Source organism: Triturus cristatus, chromosome 7 (assembly GCF_964204655.1).
Source record: "Triturus cristatus chromosome 7, aTriCri1.1, whole genome shotgun sequence".
NCBI classification, from domain to species: Eukaryota; Metazoa; Chordata; class Amphibia; order Caudata; family Salamandridae; genus Triturus; species Triturus cristatus.
The window spans coordinates 431977494-432000043 of record NC_140590.1 but is presented as its reverse complement, the minus strand read 5'-3'; the positions used below and the strand labels follow the sequence as shown (position 1 = coordinate 432000043).

At 41.1% G+C, this 22550-nt stretch overlaps 1 protein-coding gene across 2 annotated transcripts in view; it reads right to left on the bottom strand.

The window, feature by feature from the left end:
• Positions 1-22550, bottom strand: part of LOC146809876 (myosin-3-like) — a 290498-nt gene that overhangs the window by 27064 nt on the left and 240884 nt on the right. For both annotated transcript variants that reach the window (XM_085616730.1, XM_085616731.1), the window contains 3 exons: positions 21205-21408; positions 12290-12415; positions 12004-12174 (listed from right to left, as the gene is read on the bottom strand). In XM_085616730.1, the coding sequence (XP_085472856.1) occupies positions 12004-12174; positions 12290-12415; positions 21205-21408 (501 nt within the window). The remainder of the gene's footprint in view (positions 1-12003; positions 12175-12289; positions 12416-21204; positions 21409-22550) is intronic.

Sequence of the window (22550 nt, the reverse complement as noted above, 5' to 3'; positions counted from 1 at the left end):
TTCAATGATACAGCAGATGCAGTGACACCAGGACCATATTCTCTAGGCACCCCAATAAACACCAGGCCCAAAAGTTGTCAGAGCTCCTGTAAACACCTAATATTGCTTAGTTTTACAACTAAAAAGACAGTCACATGTGTAGTGGAGCAGGTGAAGTGGCGCCAGGACCAAAATCTCCATGCACCCCACTAAACACAAATTATTGCTATATTTTAAAACTAAATAGTCAGTCACAAGTGCAGTTATCTTTCAGGCACTAGTGTCATTATTTTATTGGTGAAGCAGGTGCTGTGACACCTTGCCAAAAAGATGTCAGAACTCCTCTAAACACCTAATATTGCTATATTTTACTACAAACCAGGCAGTTACAATTGCAGTTACCTTGCAATTGAAGGGCCTAGACTTAAATGGTGCAGCAGGTGCAGTGGCACAGACGCCAAAAGTTGTCATAACTCCACTGAACACCAAATATTGCTATATTTTACTACCAAACAGTCACAGGTGCAGTTATCTTGCAGCTAACAGCGTCATTATTTGAATAGTGCAATAGGTGCAGTGGCACCGGTTCCAAATGTTGTCAGAACTCCTCTAAGCACCTAATATTGCTATGTTTTACAACTAAACAGGCAGTCATGAGTGCAGTTATCTAACAAGCACTATGGTCATGATTTCAATAATGCAGCAGGTGCAGTGGCACCGGGGCCAAAATCTCCATGCACTCAACTAATCTCCCAGTATTGGTATATTTTATTCCTAAAGAGGCAACCACAAGTGCAGTTACCTTTCTGACAACAAGGTCACGATTTGAATGGTGCAGCAGGTGCAGTAGCACCAGCCCCCAAAGTTGTCAGAACTCCTCTAAACATATAATATTGCTGTATTTAACTACCAAACAGGCAGTCACAATTGCAGTTACTTTGCAGTTAAAGGGGACTTGATTTGAATGGTGCAGCAGATGCAGTGGCTCGGGGGCTAAAAGCTCTAGGGACCCCACTAAATGCAGAATATTGCTACATGTTGCTACTAAACAGGAAGTCACAAGTGCAGTTATCTAGCAGCAACTAGGGCTATGATTTCAATGATGCTGCAGGTGAATTGGCACCGGGTCCAAAACTTGTCAGAACTCCTCTAAATACCAAATGTTGCTATATTTAACTACTAGATAATCAGTCACACCTGCAGTTACTTTGCAAGCACTGGGGCATGATTTGAATGGTGCAGCAGGTGCAGTAACACCGGTAATTAAAGCTCTAGGAACCCCTTTAAGTACAAAATATTGCAATATTTTACTGCTAAACAGGCAGCCACAGGTACAGTTACCTTACAGGCAATAGGGTCATGATTTGAATGGTGCACCAGGTGCAGTGGCACCTGGGACAAAAGTTGTCATAACTTCTCTAAACACCAAATATTGCTACATTTCACTACTCAACAGGCAGTCACAAATGCAGTCATCTTGCAGGCACTAGGGGCATGATTTGAATGGTGGTGCAGTGACTTGGGGCCCAAAAGTTGTCAGAACTCCTCTAAACACATAATATTGCTATTACATCAATTAATTCTATTTTTTCCCTCTTTATTTCATTTTCAAAATTTTGGTATTACTTACCCACACTATACCACTAGTAACAGCACAATATATTGCCTTTTTGTTCATAAAGACTTTACAGACTTTCTGTAACTTATATTGTACAACTATTCAGCAAGCTACAACTTGGAACACAATCAAATTATTTTTAATCACATAGGTGACACCTAATGCATTTACCAATGATTGTTAATGCTATCAGACCCTTTCCTTTCTCTCCCATCTCACAGTCAACCCTGCAGCAGTGCCCCCCAACTGGCACACACAAATGTGCTTACCTCCATTCCAAAGAACAAGTTTGCCCCAGCGTTAATGAGCTAAAGTGTGAACATAATGGGTGAATTGGGCAGATATGTGCAGATGTTTCTGTTCAGAGGGCAGTCACTGCTCTGAAGTAAGCAGCCAGATACTGACCAGGGGACACAAAACGTCCCAACTTATTGCCTTATTTTATTTACCAGCAACAGGCAAGAGTGCCACATTTTCCCCCACCCAGGGAGCTACCTGAGCAAGAGCTGGCTTTCCCTATAAATGTGATCCTCACATGGGAAAACTGCTTCATGGACTAGTGTTATTCTCACAAGCGCCACCTCAAACCAGGCAGTTTAAAATGTGTTCCCTAGACATGGTAGAAAAATTTCAATCAGGCATAAATAGGGAGGCGGGGAGAAGTTTTGTGAGAAAATGCAGAATAGAGACTTTTCACGTCTACTTACAGTTTCCTCATCTTTCCCACCTTGTAGTCAATTTTTTGGGCTCATTTGACCTCTTGTCCTTCGACTACAGTCATGGTCAGAATGTCAGGTAAACATGGAAGGCCAAAATCAATTTTGTTCAAATTTTCCCCATGTTCACCGCAAGCTCAACAACTTCAAAGGAGTGGTTAAACCACTGGTTGATCTATTTTATCAATCGCTAAGTAAATGAACACTAGAGCAAGGACTGAAAATTCCAAATTAACATCTGAAAATAGCAGATAGTCTTTTTTTCACAATATTCTTCACCCTTTTTTGAGCAATTTCAGAATTAAATACATTTGCATTTAAAAATTAGCTACAGTGTTTGACACATTCTTTTCCTGAATTACTATATCATGGTATTTCTGATTATGTGTGGAAAAAGGGTAATAGCAGATGGTCAGTCATTAGAAAGCTTGTGTGTGCAGTTACACACTGCCATGTCGACCTGGCAAGAAGGTCCTCCTGCCAGGCCTAAACCTTCCCTTTTTATATATATAAGGCCCCCCTAAAGTAGGCCCTGTATAACCCATAGGGGAGGGTGCAGAGTATTTAAAAGCAATTTTAAACTTTACATGTCTTGGCAGTGAAAAACTCCCAATTTAGTTTTTCACTACTGCAAGGCCTATCTCTTCCATAGGATAACATTGCGATTACATCTTTTAAGTGTAACTCCAAATTGTAAAGAGATAGTCTTTTCGAGCTCACAATTTAAAAATACTACTTATGGTGAGGTTGAATTTTAAATTCCAGTTTAGCAAATGTCACTTTTAGAATATCTGCATTTACTGCCTTTAGCCATTTGTGCATTCTGCCTGTCTCTGGAATACATGTCTGTGGTGGGTGACAGCTGGCTTCATGTATTCCTCCTAGACAGTCACACAGAATGGAAGGGTGGGTGTGCCTGAGTTGTCATCTGCATGCAGATGAGCCATCCTGAGTAGGATGGTAGGGAGGAGCTGACACTTACACCTGAAAGGGCTTTGCCCCGTCCCCACACAAAGGATTGATTACCCCCTGGAGTGTCTGTAGCCAGGGCAGGAAGGGAGAACCTCTGTGCACTTCAAAGCTTTCTTTGAGGTCTCCCCCACTTCAAAGGCACCCCTGGGTATAAGGACTGGACCTCTGTCAGTATCAAATGAATACGCCTGGACCTGTGACCACTCTGCCAGGACAATGAAGATCTGTTGTGCTGCTCAAAGACTGCCACTCTGCTGGAACAGCTGTTTCCTAAATTGTTGCCTTGTTATGTTGCCCTGCTGCCAGCTGCTCTTGCTCTGGTTGGGTAAGAAGGACTAGACCTGCACCACTTGAAGTCAGGGTGATTCCAAGGGCTTGCTGGCTTACCTCCTGTTGTCTAAGTCTCAGGGACACAAAGGCTTCGTACCTTCTTGTTCCAACCCTTGGGCTCATATACTTGTGAGTCTGTCCTGCCAAGTGGTGCCACCCCAGTATTGGACCCTTGGAAGTGGACCTAGGAGTTTGCTCCAGTGGAACCATCACAGCCTCTTCTCAAGAGCAGAATCGATGCATCACCACTGTAGTGAGAATTGGACTGGTGTATCACACTCAGAACCATCACTTCGGAACTGATGCATTGCCGCCACTGTGTGGAGAATATCAACGCATCACCTTGACAGCATGGAGAAACCCAGCGCATCACATTCGGAACTGCTGCACTGCGGAACCAAGGCTTCATTCACAGACCTCACAGATCGCCGCAGTTGCATGGAGAAATTCTGCACACCACCTCACATGCTTAGGGGTCACACACATATTGCTGTTGCGACCAGGATCAAGGTACTTTTGCTCAGGGGCTTGCGTGAGTCCTGTATCTGGCTTATGCTCCATCGCGAACAGCCTAAACTTTTGATCTTGTCCCGGTCCAGTGTGACCAATTAACTCTTTAGGTGCTACTTGCTTCTAAGCGCTATATTTTGCATTTAAACTTTAAAAATTCATAGCTCGACTTCTCCAGGATGGAGTTTTGTCATTTTGGTCTTGCTTTATTTATTAAATCATAGTCAAGTGTTCTGACCTGGTGTACATAATTTGTGTGGTGTTTTTGCTGTGTTGTTATATGAAGTGTTGCAGAAATACTTTACACATTGCCTCTTAAGTTAGGACTGACAACTCTGTGCGAAGCTACAAGATGGTGAGGACAGGCTAATTTAGGTTGTGTTGTGAGCTACCCTGACAAGGATTGTGGTTCCTGCTTGGACAGGGTGCATACTTCTGCCAACCAGAAGCCTCCGTTTTACTGGCTATAGGAACATTCCACATGTCTACATATTGGTGTCATGGCCACATTGATAGCCAGGTCAGAGGAATGCAATTGCTCACAAATGGAGTATCACTTAGTCTGTATTCATTATATCCCTAATGGCTTTGTGGCATAGAATGATAAGGTTCTATAATTCTCATGAATGATATGAGCATTGGGGCAATGCTACCCTCCCAGTGAATTCTAAAGAGATAGATGTTTCTTTAAGCTTCAAGTTAGTTTGTGAGGCAGACAGAGTATGTCAGAGTTATTCACTCCATAAGTCCAACCATTATTTGAGCTTCTCAGAAATCCCTCTGTGAAGGCTGTGTATTCAAGCGTGTCAGCGGGAATGAGTTGACTTTCAAAACCTCAGAATATAGGGGCAGGTCCCAATCTAAGCGATTGCCACCCATTAGGGTGAAGAATGGTCAGGATGACCTGCTATATATTTTCTGCATATCGTCTGGATAGCGCCCCAAAGATTTGGGATTTCTTTGGCTCTGTATCATATCCAGTGGCTTCCTCTATGCTGCAGAGATGGACAAGGACCTTGAGTACCCTGTAGAATGTATCTGTCAGTTTGTGACTTAAGCCAGCCTAGTGCTTGCCCATCCAGTCACTGGAGCAGTGAGAGTTCTGACACAGCTCCAAGCTGCTTTCCTCTGCAAGGTCCCTTACATAGGAACAATTGCTATATTACCTCTGAATCAGGAATGCAGAGTCGGACCATCAATTCATGCAACACAAGTCCTTGACATCTCCCAACATGCACATCTTTCAGAACAATCTCAAACATATATGCTCTCACACTAGCAGACTTTCATGTAATCAGCCTCTGGCTCATGCATGATTGATTCTGGGCTCTATCCTATTTACACTATGAACACATCCTCTTTCTTCCTTGCACTTCACTCTGACACCAGTGGACAGCTCACAGGGGCCAAGCATACATAAAGACCCTACTGTGTCAACTAGCAACCAGTCACCATGACAAACGTACCTACAGGGGAAAAGGTTCCTACACCTGATTCACTGAACAACACTGCAATTAAAAGGTAGCGTAATTTCTAGTAGGACAAAATTACGCACAAAAAAGATGCATTTCTGCATATAAATGCTCAATTGTAGGTTACAAAATCAAAGTCTGCAGGATTTCTGTGTACCGGCACTTCATCAACTGTGGACCATTTACCAAGTGTGAAGATTTTTCCACAACTGTAAAAAAACATATACATATGCGAGTGGTAAATTCCAAGGGAGGGTCAGGTGACCATATTCACGAAACATTACAATTTATTTCCCATACAGATATGCACTGCCAAACTTGGGTCGATCAAGAACAAATGTAAGTGTTGCAAATTGTGTAAGAAAATGCAAGCAAGACCCCCATTTTTACAGGGATGTACCAGAAAGGAGACCTTCATATTATGTCCCATGTGACAAAGAAAACATTTATGAAAGGCCACATTACAAATTACATGTGCAAAAGGATGTTCCACAGTGTGCCCAAATCACACATTACAATTAATATTTGTAAACACGCATTTGAAAAGTCAGTAGAGCTGGCTTTGATGCACTAACACATAGAAAGACAGGCATGCATTTAGCACATTATCAGACATAGTGACTTCACCAGCACTGATCTACATGCAGCGCTCAATGCTTTGTTCGCCCTAAGTTGGCAGGGTATGCCCAGACGTGGGTCCCTTGCTCACTTTGCCACTGGATTCAAGATAGCCTGGCTGATGAGGGTTATGAACCCGAAACCGGTCCCAGGATGCTTGTTTTTGGTCCAGGGAAGACATGGCTTGGCAGTTCGGGCTGGACTGTTCCCATGAGGCACAGGGTCAGACTGATTTCCTTATGGCCATGTCTGAACTGGGGTGGTGGAGTGAGATAAAGAATGATGATGGATTAAACCCAGATCAGTTGACTGGGGTGAGTGTTTTATTTGCTCAAGCGCTCCGTCCATCATCCCCTTTGGTATCGCTTTGTTCGCCCTAAGTTGGCAGGGTATGCCCAGACGTGGGTCCCTTGCTCACTTTGCCACTGGATTCAAGATAGCCTGGCTGATGAGGATTATGAACCCAAAACCGGTCCCAGGATGCTTGTTTCTGGTCCAGGGAAGACATGGCTTGGCAGTTCGGGTTGGACTGTTCCCATGAGGCACAGGGTCAGACTGATTTGCATATGGCCATGTCTGAACCGGGGTGGTGGAGTGAGCTAAAGAATGATGATGGATTAAACCCAGATCAGTTGACTGGGGGTGAGTGTTTGATTTGCTCAAGCGCTCCGTCCATCATCCCCTTTGGTATCATTGGGACTTCACCAGCACTGATCTACATGAAGCGCTCAATGCTTAAAGTGTTTTTAAGATGCAGCAAGTAGTTAGTGGCAATGCAAAAGTGCTTTTGAATTATTGAATTTCTATATTAACACCTCCTCCCCAAGAGCAGCCTGTTTTGAGAGCCAGCTATTCTGGCACATTGAAAGTAGCAACTCTATCCCATCACTCAACAGTCCCGTTCCTGATCTAATTTCAGCTCAGGGATGCAGCAAAAAAGCTCATACAGACAACACGGCTGTGGCAGCGTATTCCACCGGTACAGACTTGCAGCGATCCGCTGCTTTTTGGCTTGATTTGTTCTATAGAAATACAATAAACCTACATACAAACATACAAGAAACATAGGGCCTAATTTAGATTTCTGAGGAAGGGTGACTTTGTCACAACGGTGCCGGAGATCTCGTCTGCCAAAATATAAATCCCAATTTATATTTCAGAGGACGGGATATCCATCACCGTTGTGACGGAATAGCCCATCCACTGAAATATAAATCAGGTTCTTAGATTGTATAACACGGTCCCATTTCCAAATTTAAATATCTGCATTTAAGCTGTTACTGTCTTCTGAAAAACATCATCATCAAATGTGTAGCGTCACTGCTGTGGCTTTGCAAAAGACAAAGATAGGACCAAAAAGGTATCCAGGTGCCATACAACCGGTGGTGGTCATCTTAGAGCAGGACACTAATAAAACAAAAGGAGAGGGAGAAGTATAGACTTGTTCGCCTTCCCAACCGCTAAATGTTTGCACCACAATAGAACGAGTCTTCTACCTATATCTTTTTTGTGTTTTCCATACCCTTTATTTTGGTTGTTGTCCAAAGTATAATTGATTTGGAAAACACAAGGTGTTTTTAAAAAAAACCTCACTCACCTACCTAGTAGGTGACATGCTTCATCATATGGTTCCCACCCTGGTCGTCGAATGCTTCTAGGGTGTGCTGCGATGCCTGATTACAGAGGAGCTGGGTTCTGTAATGGAGTGATTTTATGGTTATGTTTGTGTTTGTATAAGGTGAAAAATGTAATTAGCTCGAGACTCCTATCCACAAGTTGGGATATTAGTTTCAGGACTCTCGGTTAATATTAAAATTGTGGCAGATAATTGTGGATATTAAATTGCTCCCACTTATTCTTGGTGTGGTCGACATGTTTCATCCATGCTGTTTGCCTCTCAGGGCCAGATTGGCGTTCTTCAGGACCAGAGACTATGTTCAGCTCGAGCTTGTCTACTACAACATGCAGGTGCTGGGTGTCATGCAGTAAATACTTACTGGACCCCACAACTGGGAGTGGGAGTAGTAGAGGTTGCTGTAGGTTTGCATAAGGGTGAGGTACCTTGTGGAATGTTTGACCACAGGGCCCACCTCCTCACAGTATCCCAAGGAGCAACAAGCTACTTTTAACTAAGACAGGTCACAAGAAGTACTGTCTTCACTAACAGCAGTGTTCTGTAAGTATTTACTGAATGACTTAAAAATAAATACAGACAGAAAAATAAATGGCTTTTTGTTGGTATATATATGTAAAAATCTGTAAAAACAGGGAGTCTTACTCATAATTCATGTGTGCACATCAGTGGCCAACCGAAAACCATCTTCAAGCTTGCTGCCATGCATGTGCATGCTCTGAAGAATGTTCATGTGTAGCATTGTAAACAAACATTAACAAAGACAATAGGTCAGCATTTCAGAGCCAAGAGCTATTGGATTTGATAATGTTTGTTTAAAGATTACTTAAACAATGAAGTAAGTAGTCCCTGCTTCTGAGAACAATGCACCTAATGAATTGCAATGCAATACCCACAGTGAGATAGAAGGGCACATTCAAACAGACAGTAGCATTAAGTGGGAGGCCTATACACTTCGGTGCTGAGCCAAGATATTATTCACAAAGGTTTGAATCAATGGCTGAAAGAGGCTGTTCCAAAAAGGACCCAATATATTTCACAGTTATATGCATTAAATACTAGGCCCTCCTTCTTGTAAGGGCATAGAGACTTTCATTAAAGGGGCAAGGTACTCTAGCGTGATGGGACCGGATGATCTACTGACAGCTTTCATTAAACAAGACAGCCTCGCATGGGCTCACTTCCTTTACCCGGTGTTCTCTTACTGCTATACTTACAGGAGGATTATTCCGATCTCTTGGAGAGGAAGCATAGTGGTTCCACTATAAAAACAAAAGGCCCTAAAACAGCTCCCACAAGCTTCAGGCAGATTTCATTACTGGACGCAACCGGAAAACTGTTGCCAAAAGCATACTCCTGGATTGGGTTTTTAGTAATGACCTTGTACTCATAGAGCAAGCGGGGTTCCGTAAGTATAGTGACACTTTCGATAACATCACTGTTCAACAAACACAAAAGAAGTAGGTTGCCTATACCAATGCGATAAGCAAGGAAACCGTGGTTGAATGTGGAGATATAATTGCTGTAAGTCATGTGTAGTCTAAGTAGGTCTAAAAGGCCATCCTTAGTGGAAGAGGATGCCTCCCACACAATATTGTGTCATGCTTCATCATAGGCATCCACTCCCCATTCTGGTAAGATGGTGCTACCAGGGCAGACTCAATCTCCGCGAAGACTTTGTCTAAAGGAGGGAGTTCATACATAAAACTTACAGGACAAAGGCGGGATCCAGTTTAATTAAAAATGCCTTCAGGTACCTCAGTTATCAACTTTATTAGTGAGGACCTGAGGTATGTTAAAACCGAATACGTTGATGGACCCTAAAGAGAGTAATGTCTCTAATCTATTTTACAGTAAGCCAACATGTTTCTTCCCACACAAAGAGCCAAAAAGGTCTGGGGCATTCGTCAGGGCTTTTGGATCCCTAAAGAAGCAATGTTGGATGTCCACTATATCCCTACATGCTAATATGGGGGAGTACGCCTGAAGTGTGCCCAAGTGAATCCTACCTGGGATACTCTTATGCACAAATCCTCAAGCACCCTAGACTTTAGGGGATACCAAAGACTCAGTCAAAATTAGGGGGGGTGGCCTTCGTAGTCACACATTCCTCACGTGGAAGCACCTACTCTATCTGCTCCCTTACGGTTGGAACATCACCGTTCTACAAACCTTTATTGAGAAATATCCAATAGACAAAGGAATGGCCGTGTATGCTGCCTTTTTAGATTTCTCCACGGCCTTCGGGTTGACCGAGGGATGCTGTGGAGGAATCAGGCATCAATGGTGGTTCCGGCGCATTTGCTAAGAATGATCTTTGCATTGCATTCCTTAACTTGGACACAGGTGCTGATGGGAGGCAACCAGGGCCTGTCGAGTAAAGTGGAAACTCACAATGCGCTGAAGCAAGGGTGCTTATTAGCCCGCTCCTTTTCTGTTTGTGCATTAATAACTTGCCGAGCTGGGTAGGGGACTCACCGAAATTAGGACCTATGGAATTGGGTTGTCTACTTTATGTAGGCGACGCCATTCTATTGGATTTAATTTAGAGTGACTCAACGAGTTAGGTCATTACTCTGAAAATCATTTAAAAAAAAAAAAATCTTAAAAAGTAAAATTATGTTTTTTATGTCCCGTGGATGTAGGGTTAGGAAAAATATGCATTGGTTTTTAGAAAAAGATAAACTTGGTAGACTATACAAATGCGATAGGTGAAGGCATTTTTCACATGTTTTATCTATCTATGAAATCAAAATCCCACTAGTATTGAGTTACACATGTAAATCAGTGGATGCGTAGCAGTGGGACTTTTTTCAGAAGGTGGAAGGGTGCATTTGGCACCAAATTCTTAACCTGAATTGTGCTTTTCTGAACTTACATGTTTGCCATGGCAGCATGTTTAAGGTGATGTAATGCCTTATTGAATAGTGATGTAAGTTCTATACGGGCTGGGCTAAGACAGGAAATTTTGTCCAATCTGAAGGGAAAAAGTGTTGTCTTTAAAAATTATGAGAAATCTTTAGACTTATGTGAAATCAGGCATAGTGGTGCATGCACTCTACAAAAACCTGTATTGAATATTCTAATAAAAAATTGTCTACAAAGTCAGTTGTAAAACCGATACTGCATTGTGTTTGCGGCATTCTAGGAATGGCACAATGGTGGGGAGTAGTATGTATAAAAAACCACAATCGTACGTCATACTAAACCTCCCCCATGGAGTGCATAGAACCATTCTACATTTAAGGTAGAATGTTCCCTCTTTGCGAATTATAACAGGGGCTTGGGAGGGATTACTTCGGGAGAACAGACTTTGTGACCTATGTGGAAATTGGGTGCAAGATTTAAATCACGTTCTATTTGTCTGTCCCCCTCTACAACCAATATGACTTCGTTTATTAAAGACCTGTAATTTTAAAACATAACATCACCACTGCAGAGGAGGCCCTGAACTGCCTTTTGGCCACTCCCTCTGAATCAGTACGTTTTATCATTTTTAGCTTGTTTAAACAATTTTAAAATATTGTTAAGAGAGAATTATTATAATGCATTTAGCTCTGGTATACTGGACACAGTCCCTGCTGGATAGCATATTTTGCCAATTATAAACTGAAACCTAGGGCACCTGAATTGCATACATGAAGTTGTTAGAATATTTAATTGGGATAAAGCCATTTGCAGATCTTGCACTGTATTATAACCAATTTGTGTAATGGTTTCTACATATGCACACTTGTACTTTATAGATCATGTACTGTGATTATATATGCAGTCATTCTTCGTCTTGGAGCTGCTTTAAATTTTGTATTGCATAGCAAAACTTATAATTGTTAGGTCCATGAATATATTTTATTCTGTTATTAAGAACTGTATGATACGGTATATCAGAGTTCTTTTTTCCTTTTGTATATTTTATGTGGCTCTCCTTCGAGTTCCGAATCATAATAAATTGAAATTAAAAATGAATTGGCTGTTCCAAAAGTCAGTGACTGAAAAGGGCAGTAATATGTCTGGTTGGATAACTTTGCTCTAGAACCCAGGACTAAAAAGTAGCATAAAATTGTTGCTGGTGAAAATAGTTTTAACCTTTAAATTCTGTCACTATGGATAAAAAACTGTTGACAAATCTTTAACAACATAGTTTTTTTTTCTTACTCTACTCTCCAGTTTCTGAAGCTGCTTCTTTCCACCCTTCATTGCAACCAGCTCAGCATCCTCCAGTTGGTGCTGCAGGTCCTTTACTGTCTGTTCAAGATTCTTCTTCATCCTTTCCAGGTGGGCACTTAGGTCTTGTTCCTTCTTTAGCTCCTCAGCCATCATGGCCGCCTAAATATAGGAAGAAAAAAGATATACAATGGAAGAAAACAATAGGTAAGAAATAGGAAAATTTGATTTATTTGTTACGAAAACACCAGGATGGAAACATTGAGTTGAAACATACGTCGGTGATGGCTTTTTTTGCTTTTTCTTCTGCATTTCTAACTTCATGAATACTTTCTTCCACTTCCGAATGTAGGTGGGTAATATCACTTTCCAGCTTCTTTTTGGCATTAATCAGCCCAGTATTCTAAAACATAGAAAATAATACATGAAAAAACATTTTCTCATGAAAGGGCTTTTTATTAACAATACATTAATTACACCGAATGGTTTTAGTGACACAAATGTAGCCTTTTTGATTGTGAAAATCATTATGAAAATGCAAACCTCCTATGGGCCTTCCACTTTTCCAAGGATAGTTTGGGCAGACAAAATGTGTTAATTCACACATTAGAAATAGTGGGAATATGCTGAAAGTTTCTGAACAAAACACATTGTTCATATGCTATGTTATGTCATGTAATATCAAAAATAACTTGTAAACCATGCAATATTACATCCCAGAAAGAATACTTCAAAGCACAGGTTTTTCGGCAATACACTAGTGTACACTTTTGCAAAAGAAAATGGAATTAGAACATAAAGTACCTTTGTAAATGTATTCTTGTGCTAATGTACAGATTGTATTTTGTAAGCATTGAATTTTGTGTGTGTTATAGTGTGCATGGCTGTTTTTGTGCAAGTGCGTGTGTGTGAGAGAGAGTTCATATATGTGTGTGTGTTTATATATGTGTGTACACAAATTAATGGTTTCATAATACGAACTGCTGGAGAAAATCTTTTTTCTACTTTTTTGAGAAGCATTTTGTGGGCTGTACATCAGGTATGCATCTTAACCTAATTTGAATTATCTGTCATTGACTACTGTAAATTTGTATGTGCAGAATGTGTCACTTACAGTCCACTAACTACCCACAGTTGGGAAGAACACCCATACCTGCCATTATTCATATTCAAATATTTTAATGTTACTTGACATTTTGTGGACTGACACTTTGAAAAACAAACTGGAAAGGTTTGGAGCCATACCATATAGACAGTTTACTTATTTTTTTAAATACCACAAATCTGTTCTCAAAAACCCAACAAAATTATTACACTTTTAATTTAATAATTGGGGATGTGGAATTGCAGTTTAGGAGGGATAGACATTGAACAGGTCGCCTTCAGATAAAAAAGAGCCTTTTGGGGCCAATCTATGTTTTTTCATAAAGAGTTGTAGTCATGAATTATAGGATCATGAAGAGGACTCGACCGACTATGTTAAATTAAATACCCTCTAAAAAGTTCTATGAGCATAATGTTTAAATAATAACAAACCAATAACTTGCCAAATAATATAAGTAGTTTGATTTTTTTATGAATTTGGTAGAATCACACATCTCTTATATTGCAACAGTTGATATGGTTTGCTTTACACGGAGGTGATATGAAAGATTAAGTGAATCAACATTTACAACTGGTACAGGCAAGCCAGGGTAATTTGCTCTCTTGATGGTGAGTCCTGCTGGTGGTATCCACGGTCTCCTTCCATTGTTTAACAATTTCTTTAATATATTGTCTACATCTTCATGATCGTTGATAGATGACAACAATATCTTAAGGCCTGCAAAGATTTGAAGAAAGTTCATCATGACTGTAAATGTTTTGGTACATTGATATTTGAATATTTGTAGAGTGGAATGTCCCTCTTAAGCATTTCAACATTCTCAGATTTCAAGAGACTGGCCACAGAAGCCACCTTCATATTAATGTCAATAGGATTTTTGTCTGTATGATTGTGTGCAGACCGGACCATGGTCCAGAGCTAAGACTTTAATGGACAGATGTACAAAGGGAATTTGCAGTTCTAAAGCCTCTGATTCACAAAAACCTTTATAACTGCAAAATTACATTTGGTTTTGTACAAAACTCAACATGTTACCGAATCCCAATTTGAGTTTGCTAGTCTCAAAAAAAAGTTTGAATATACAGCCGGTTTTCCTCTAAGAAAAATGGGCTTCCTTTAAATAAAAATAGATTGCTTCATTTAAAAGTAATCACTGACATGGTTGTCTGCTGGCCTCAGCAGGTCACCATCCCTGCAACTGCAGCGAATCGTACTGGGTCACAGTTTGCAACCTACCTCATTATTATGCATTAGTAGTTTAAATTGTGACTCAGTACCATTCAGTATCTTGTGACCTGACCTATTAGCTCTGTTTGCAAAATACCATTGGATTCACTGAAAGTGGCAACTTTCAGCAAAACCAATGTGCATACATCTGGCCTTAGAGTTTCATCTTCAATAGCTGAAATGTTTTCATCTTCTTTTGGAGAAAGCAATATAGTTGATGTAACCTAATGTACATCACCATTGTCATTATAGCATATTAGTTGCGCAATCACTGTGTTCAAACATGGCTTGAGGTGGCAAGTACCTTCTTCAGGAACAACTTACTCTCTGCCATTTGTTTAATTAATAGATTCATACTTTGAAAGAGGGCTTTGAAGCCTTATCTTACAGTCTGTGGTGATGCTGCCTGATATTTGTATCTTACGTTATCTAATGTCAATTCATTGCTTTGGTTTTGTAATTGTATTTGTTCTTTGCTATTTGGTTTGTATGGTTGCTTGAAAGTAGGAGGAGTCTTGACGTTTGCAGGCAATTTACATGTTTGTCCGCAAGGTAAAAATAGGGAGGTAGTCACCCACACATTTTCTGGCAGTTTATGTCAGTGAGTAATTCTTACAAAGAGAAAGCTATTTTCCACATTGGAAAAAAATGGAAAATAATGTAGTGCAAATGCACATTTCCACTTAATTTAACATATATTCTGAAGTCTCACTTCCTCTTGACCACGGTTTTAGGTTCTTAACAGTGCTCCCAGGAATCTGTGAGAGGAATGTATTTCCAGGACTTATGTCTTCAAACAAAAGTTACCATTCAAAGAAAAAACAAAAAATCTGATTTTAAGATAGATGTGTTCCTATTCACCTAAATGTACAACTTTTTTTATGATTCAGACCGAATTGTGTTTATTTAGTTTGTTGTTATAGGGACTATATTTGTTTGGGTAAATAAGATTAATTAGAGCCTTTGAAGCACCCGCCTAGTCCCATTCCCCAACAAACGTTGTCAATGGCAATAGGTCTTGCTTATCTTTACGTACAAGCAAGATTGATTGGCATTGCTAATGCTTACTTATAGTATTCTGTCTGGATCCATGTTGTATTTTTCCCGCCTTTGCTGCATTTTTTTCTAGTGACCACTTAGTAGCCCTGAAATGCACCAAACTGCTGTTGTTTACAAAACGCCTCTGTTTCATAGATGTAATGATTTGTTTGGAGCAGGTCGACTGACAAATCTATCGATGGCGAAAGTGAAAAGCTTCCGTGGGCCAGTCAAACACAGGCAGTGAGGAAAGCATCAAATAAGAGGAAGGCAACTGTGATTGGCATGAAAGCCATCTAATCTTGAGCAAGGATTGGCTCTGTAGAATATTTTATACTGTGCTATCTCATGACAGACACCTTGGTAGTCCAGATTTGCAACCACAAGGTACTTGAACAGAAATGCAACTGCCCCACCTGTGTTCGCTCTCCAGAGATTTTTGCTTTTTTGAGTCTGGATTTACTGGTATATTTTTATTATGTCAGTAGAACATAGCTACCCAGTAATTGTGCTGTGCTCCATAAAACGTTCAACAAATAACTAATTTCAATGGCCATAGCTAACTCTTTAAAAGGACCCTACTAATATGTTGAAGGTTGGGCACCATTGGCACTATCACGTGTAATCTGCAGTATGGCTTTACAGCACTCACTTGAGTTGTTTAGCTAAGCTTGATCTGACGAAAGCTGAAACTACAGCCAGCACATTCCAAAGTAAATCAAGCTTGTCATGTTGCAAAGCCTACTTTTAACATAAATGATGTTGCTGCATATGTAAATCATTGGAGTCCACAAGGTATGGGTGTATGATGTATGAGAGAAAGTTATCCTCTCTGCCCTGATCACTTCCCAGTTTTTTGACTGATACTGGTGGTAACTGGCACTGACTGTACCCTGGACCCGGCAAAGCAGGCCCAGGGCCAGTGTTCTGATTAAAAGGGTATATGGTATTTACGTGTAATTACAATTGGAACTGACAACCTACCTGTAAGTCCCTAGTATATGGTAGGGCCTGTATGTTTAGAGGCCCAGCAGACTTCATGCACTTGAGTGTGCACTGCTGTGTTGCCTGCTGTCACTTTAAAAATCAGACCTGCTTTGTAAGCTTCTTTTAAATTGAAATTACATGCAAATTCGACTTTGGATTTAAAGGTACTTCCAAGTATTAAACTACCTTATTTTTACATAAAAGTCACCGCTAAGGTCTACCCTAGGTGCCATCAGAGTAGGGTGTCACCTAAAAATAAGAAGGGACATTTTAAAATATGTTTTATATGCCCTGGTAAGGGAAAACAACCAATTTCGTTTTTCCCCCATTGTAGACATTTAGCTCAATAGGCTAACATTGGAATACTTTAATAAAGTTTAACTATTGATAGGAGGGAGCTAAAATAATTTTTCCATTGCTTAAAAGATTGGTAATGATAAATACAACAACTTGTCACTGTTGAATTTATCATAATGGGTACAGAAAAGAAGTTATGAAACTTTCTTTCCTGTGAGCCAAAATCCAGCCTTCTAGCAACTTATCCTGATTGGTCTTGCCAGGCTGAGCCAAACTGCTTTGATTAGGTAATAAGTGACCTGCATAGAAACATAGGTTAGTTCAGGAACAGGGTGGGCAATCAAACAGAGCTTTTAAGAGAGTAGGACAGTAAGAATGCAAGCAAGGCTACCCCCATGTCCCATACCCCCAGCCAGATGGGACCCCCAGCAATGGAATTTGCAGAAGGTCTGGAAGGGGGAGTGTTAAGGGATATGAGGCACACCAGTAGGTTGACTTAGCCAGGTCTTCACTCCACGGAGAAATTCTCTGTGTTGAATTTTAAAGTGCAGTGCTTTGTGGGACAAGAATATGCCACACTTTGGAGGAAGATGTCATGCTTTTGGGTGGTATCATGCACCCCATCGGGTAGGGGTGCCCTCTTACTTGTCGCCCCAGCACATTGGATAAATATGGATAAATATGTTGGAGCTGCTGGCAACTCAGATCTGATGCCTGAAATGCCTGAAACGACAAGAAGAAGAAGAATTGCCCTGCTGGAACCCTGGCCTGCACCAAGAGGACTGCACTCTGAATGACTGTGCCTGCTGCACACCAAGGACTACAGCTCTAAGGACTTTGCCTTGCTTCAAAAAGAGAAGGAGTGGACTCCCTGAAAGCAAGAGGTTAAAAGTGCTCTACTGACATCATCGTCGGCAAAAAGAATCCAGCTGACCACCTTAAAGGATTTGCCAATGGTGCAATGTTAGAACTGTAGTCCCAACTTCCGAGGAGCAACTCAGAGACTCTGGAACTTTGGATTTGGTTTGTGGACACTTGGACCCCCAAAGGAACTTCAGAGAGCACCTCCTGAAATTTTGAGAACTTTTGAGAACTTTGTAAAGAATCTCCATAAGGAGAGCGACCCGATGTCGAGAGTCAAGCCAACTACTTCGCACCACAGCCAGGCCTGGATTTCGGGTTCGTACAGTTGAAAGATCCGGAGCTCAAGATCTTCAGTATTTAACCAGGGTTCCCTCTGAACCCCGCTGGCAAACCCCCTACTGAATTGCCTTGCTCGCAGTCTGGAGAAAATGCACTGAAAAAGTTTCTAAGTGTGAAGATAAAATTTTGACCGAGGCCTCCCACTTGGTGTATCTGACCAGGGCTCCATCGCGGTTGGCCTCAAACTTTGACTTTGTCCCGGCCAAGTGTGACCAGATGTCTCAATTTGGCGCTATTGGTTCTTAACCACTAGAAAGTGTTTATTCTTTAAAAATTCATATCTCTGGTTCCCTGTATTGGAGTTTTGTTGTTTTGGTGTCATTGTAAAGAAAGAAATATTTCCTGTTTGTATAAATCAGTGTTGGATTTTTATTATGTGTTGTGTCTTACTTATTTAAGGTATTGGTGTTTTTAAATCCTTTACACACCTGTTTCCTAAGTTAAGCCTGCCTGCTCATTGCCAGCTATCAAGGGTTGAGCAAGGGAATCATTTATTGAGACCTTGTCTGGAACTTATATTGCATTAGTGACCTTATTGCTAGTGGTAAGTGCAACCTTACTCCTACTAACAATCCACTTTCCAACAATATATAAACGTGATCCATGCCAAATAAGGAATTTGCATTTCTCTGCAGTAATAAGATCAAAGTGCTGCATAAAGCTGAATGTATCATTTCCATTTTACCAAGAACTGCTTTAAGATTAAGCATAATATTTTCAAAATTGACTTTGGAAACGGCCATTAAAATATAATTTGTGGTATAATAAATGTACTTGTGATTATGATGTGCCCTAAAGATGATTTTTTATAAAAGTTATTAATCTCTGTCTGAAGTCTAGCTAGTTCTCAAAGTGGATCTGTAACTGCATCTGCAAGAGGATAGGCACCCCCTGCAATGATGGCAGTAATTAGATTTCCCCAGTACAGCTGAAAGTTGTGAAGTGACGCCCACCCAAAAACAAAGGGTCTTACAGTAGATGGTCTGTGACTTGATCCCTGTCATAAAGGCAGGGGAAGGGTAATAACAGCAACATTACTTACAAACACCAGCAGGAAACCTAACAGTATCTTCATACAAAGGAAGGATGTGATTAGAACTCACTTTTGGAGTTTGTCTTCCCCACTAGCAAGATGGTTCCTGTCTCTCCAGGAAGTTTCCTAAAATCCAGAACATGTGTAAATGGGCTTGTTGCTGGTGTGAAATGGAAGGTTCTGAATTAAAAAGGCCAGACCCTTGAAGAGATAAAGAGTCTGCCATTTACAACAACCTGTGATTGGGTTTTCTGACATGGTGTTGATGTGAAGTACAAGGAACATAGCCAGTAACCACTGTAAGAAAATGTCCTATGCCCAAAGACTTCACATCAAAACAGGACTTCAAGATGAACAGGTAATGAAGGGCCTGATACTGTGTTAAGTTGGAAAACTAATATGTCGGAAGACGAAAGGCCTGGACCTGTTCTTCGTTGTTCTGTGAAATTTGCCGCTCAAAGGTCAGCTCAGCTGGCTTACTATAATTCCAGGGAGATTAAGGGGAAAGAAGGGCATCATAGTAGAAAAACTAGGTACCAGCAGTAACAAGGCCATGTGCTGGAACCCTGGATAAGAAAGTAGCAGAGACTGTCTCCCACTGCAGCCCATGCCCTTTATCCTGGAAACTGTCCTTGTAAGTTTTTGAAACTTTGTCTGACCAGAAGGAAGATATTTAGCAGCCTAGAAAGCTGGAACTACATTTTAGCAGGCAACGGCTATTGAGAATGTCTGAGCATGCTTCCCACTGTATCCAGGGAGCTGTCCCTCGAATTTGTGAACTTTAGGAGTGAAAAGGAGGAAGCTATCCAGTCATCTCAATAATTGGTACCAGACCTTTTACTGTGGCCAAGAAGCAGTGGTAGAGAAGTCTTTTTTCCCTTGACATTCATGGAATGGGTGGTGTCCTCATAGGAGCTCCTTGAAGTCAGGAGCATTTCAGTGTACCAGCCTATAAGGTAACTGCGGAGCCCCTGTCCATTCAGCCTTTGAAAAGAACACAGGTCACTTTAATTTTGAAGTTAGTACTTCCCTTTCATTTCTCTTTGGGAAGCATGTTACACCATAGGCTATCAGGGATGAGCTCAGGATTTCTCGATATTTACATTGTCATGTGTCTTAGTTAGGCCAGGGGAGAAACACTGCCATTTTCAACATGTACACATTTCCCCAGTTGCCTTGTCTTTCTCACAATGACTTTTGACACACATTTGCGTGCGTGACAATGTAGGATTAGTTTCTCGGAAACTACATTGCTTACAAATTCCACTTAGTAACAACCTTATCATGAAATCTTGAACATCATGTACAAGGCCTCGACTCACATTGTGCAAATGTTGTTATTTGTTTTTATCCGTAAGGCAACACAACTATCAATAGATGATAACAATCACGGCCTGACTAAGGTCATGGGCTCAAGAGCAAGGATGTCTTTTGTTATCAATAAACACACATTTCTAGGTTTAGGCAGAGGAGCACTTGCTATCATTGTGAGGTAACTGCATGCTGATACCTCAGCCAAGCTGCTTGCTGATCCCTCTGCAAGGACGGATGTCCAATCTGTGACTGAGACGGGGACCTACATTCATTCCCTGCAGGTAATAGGGTTTAGATCATCTAGCTGGTGATTCTTAGAACACATACATACACCCTGGGCATCTAGGTTAGGTAACGCATCATAGGAATATGCTATACATACATATATATCTTTATATATTATTTTTCTAGGCGTGCATATATACATTGATTTTGCAAGATGGTGGAACTGTTCATTCTGTTCACAGTTCTTGTACTGCTAATCACTTTCACCTGCTTCTGTCTATTGATCACTGCAGCAAATATATTCTATATATGAATCATGATGATCCAATACATTTTGAAAAAAGTTTCTCTGTGTGTATCTTGTATATTTCTCTGAGAGAAAGAGAGCATGAGTGGCAGAGTGAAAAGGCTCTAGATCTCTCAACACGATCCCTGGGGGGAGGGGCTCAGGTTTTTCATGCTCTGTGGTTGCCAAAAAATTTGCTTCCTATCTATGTTTAAAGTTTGCATATGGTGGCACTCTGAGCTAGCTGGTATCTAGGACGACATATCCTGCAGGGGTGCATGGAATCAGTCTAGCACCCTCCCTACGTTCATGTTGCCCAACAAATTAACAGTTCCTACTGGAAGGTCGGAAGCTGCATGACAACCTAACAAGGCATTGGCTTACTTATTTAAACCTTACATTCCCCACTCAGTTATCCCAGCTCTCATTGTAGAGCCATTTGAAACATTTGAACTTTATTGTATTGCAGTCTTGTACCTGACTATGCAGTAGCTGCACACGTTCGCTGACTTCCATAAGCTCATGTTCAGTGAGCCTGTGAGATCTTTCTGTCTGTTCAAGACTTGTTCTCAATTCTTCGATTTCCGAATGCTGCTGCTGGTTTCTGCGCTCTAAATTTCCTAGGGTTTCCTTCAGATCTTCATTTGCCCTGAGAACCTCATCAAGTTGCACTTGAGCATCCTATATTAAAATAAAATGGGAACAATGAGTAGTGAAATGTCATAGTTCATCACATAGATACCAAGGATTAGTTGTTTTTTGTACTGGAAGGTATACCAATGTGTGCTCTTACTGCAAGACATCAACAGTGAGTCATGAATATACCTAATAAGGTAGTCAAAATAAAATATCGTGAGAAGTCTGCCACATAGTATTGACAGAATTGGTTTCAAAAAGAGAATTTACTAGTTTTTTAGTACTTTATAATGAGATGTACTAAGATATAGTTCTAAAAAGTGGTTGCAATAATGCACTAGCTTTTTGGGATCTCTTTTTGAGTTTTTGAAACAACCTATGTATGAGACGTTCGTGTCACAAAATCTCTAGTCACAGGGTCTTGCATAACGACAGTGGCCATTCCTCTGCTAAGGGCGAGGAGCGTCGCCCCACTGCTCCTAGAGCAGTGAAAGAGGGAAAAGTTAACTGATAATAACTGAACGTAATTTTTGGTTGCTGCAGGACTGGGTTGTGGTGGGGCTGGTGTCTCAGAGTTGACTATGCACACTAAGTGCGCATGACTGCTTAGCTGGCCGTTATGCCCGGCCTAGCAATCATGCGCACTTTGCATATTCCCAACCAGGCTGCACCGAACAGCCTGGTAGGGAATATGCAGAGTCTCCCTATCCCAACCTGAGCACCGATCTACGGCACTTAGGCCAATCACAATGCTGTATTGAAGCATTGTGATTGGCTCAGGGAAGCCTATGTGCCCGGGTGCTTACTGCAGTTCTTCCGGACTGGAGTCAGAAAAAGCAGAGAAGCGGAGGAGAGATGCAGCTGGTGGCAAAAGGTAAGTGCGTTTAAAAAAAATATTTTCAACCCGCCCATTGTACCACCACCCGCCACACCCTTTCCCTACTAGCCACCACTGCATAATGACCTTCCCAATAAGTACTAGTTAGACTGCTGCTTCTGTCACTTTCACTCGAGATTAACTGCAGCAGTCTTTTGGGAGGTGAGGATGGAGGTAAAGTAAAAGCGATTACAGAGGGATAAAAAGGAGAGAAGAGAGAAAGAGAGGGAATAGAATTAATACAAAGAGAGAGGTAGCGTGAGGAGATGAAGGTAGCACGGCTGGTTTGAACATTTTTGCCAAGGCTGCT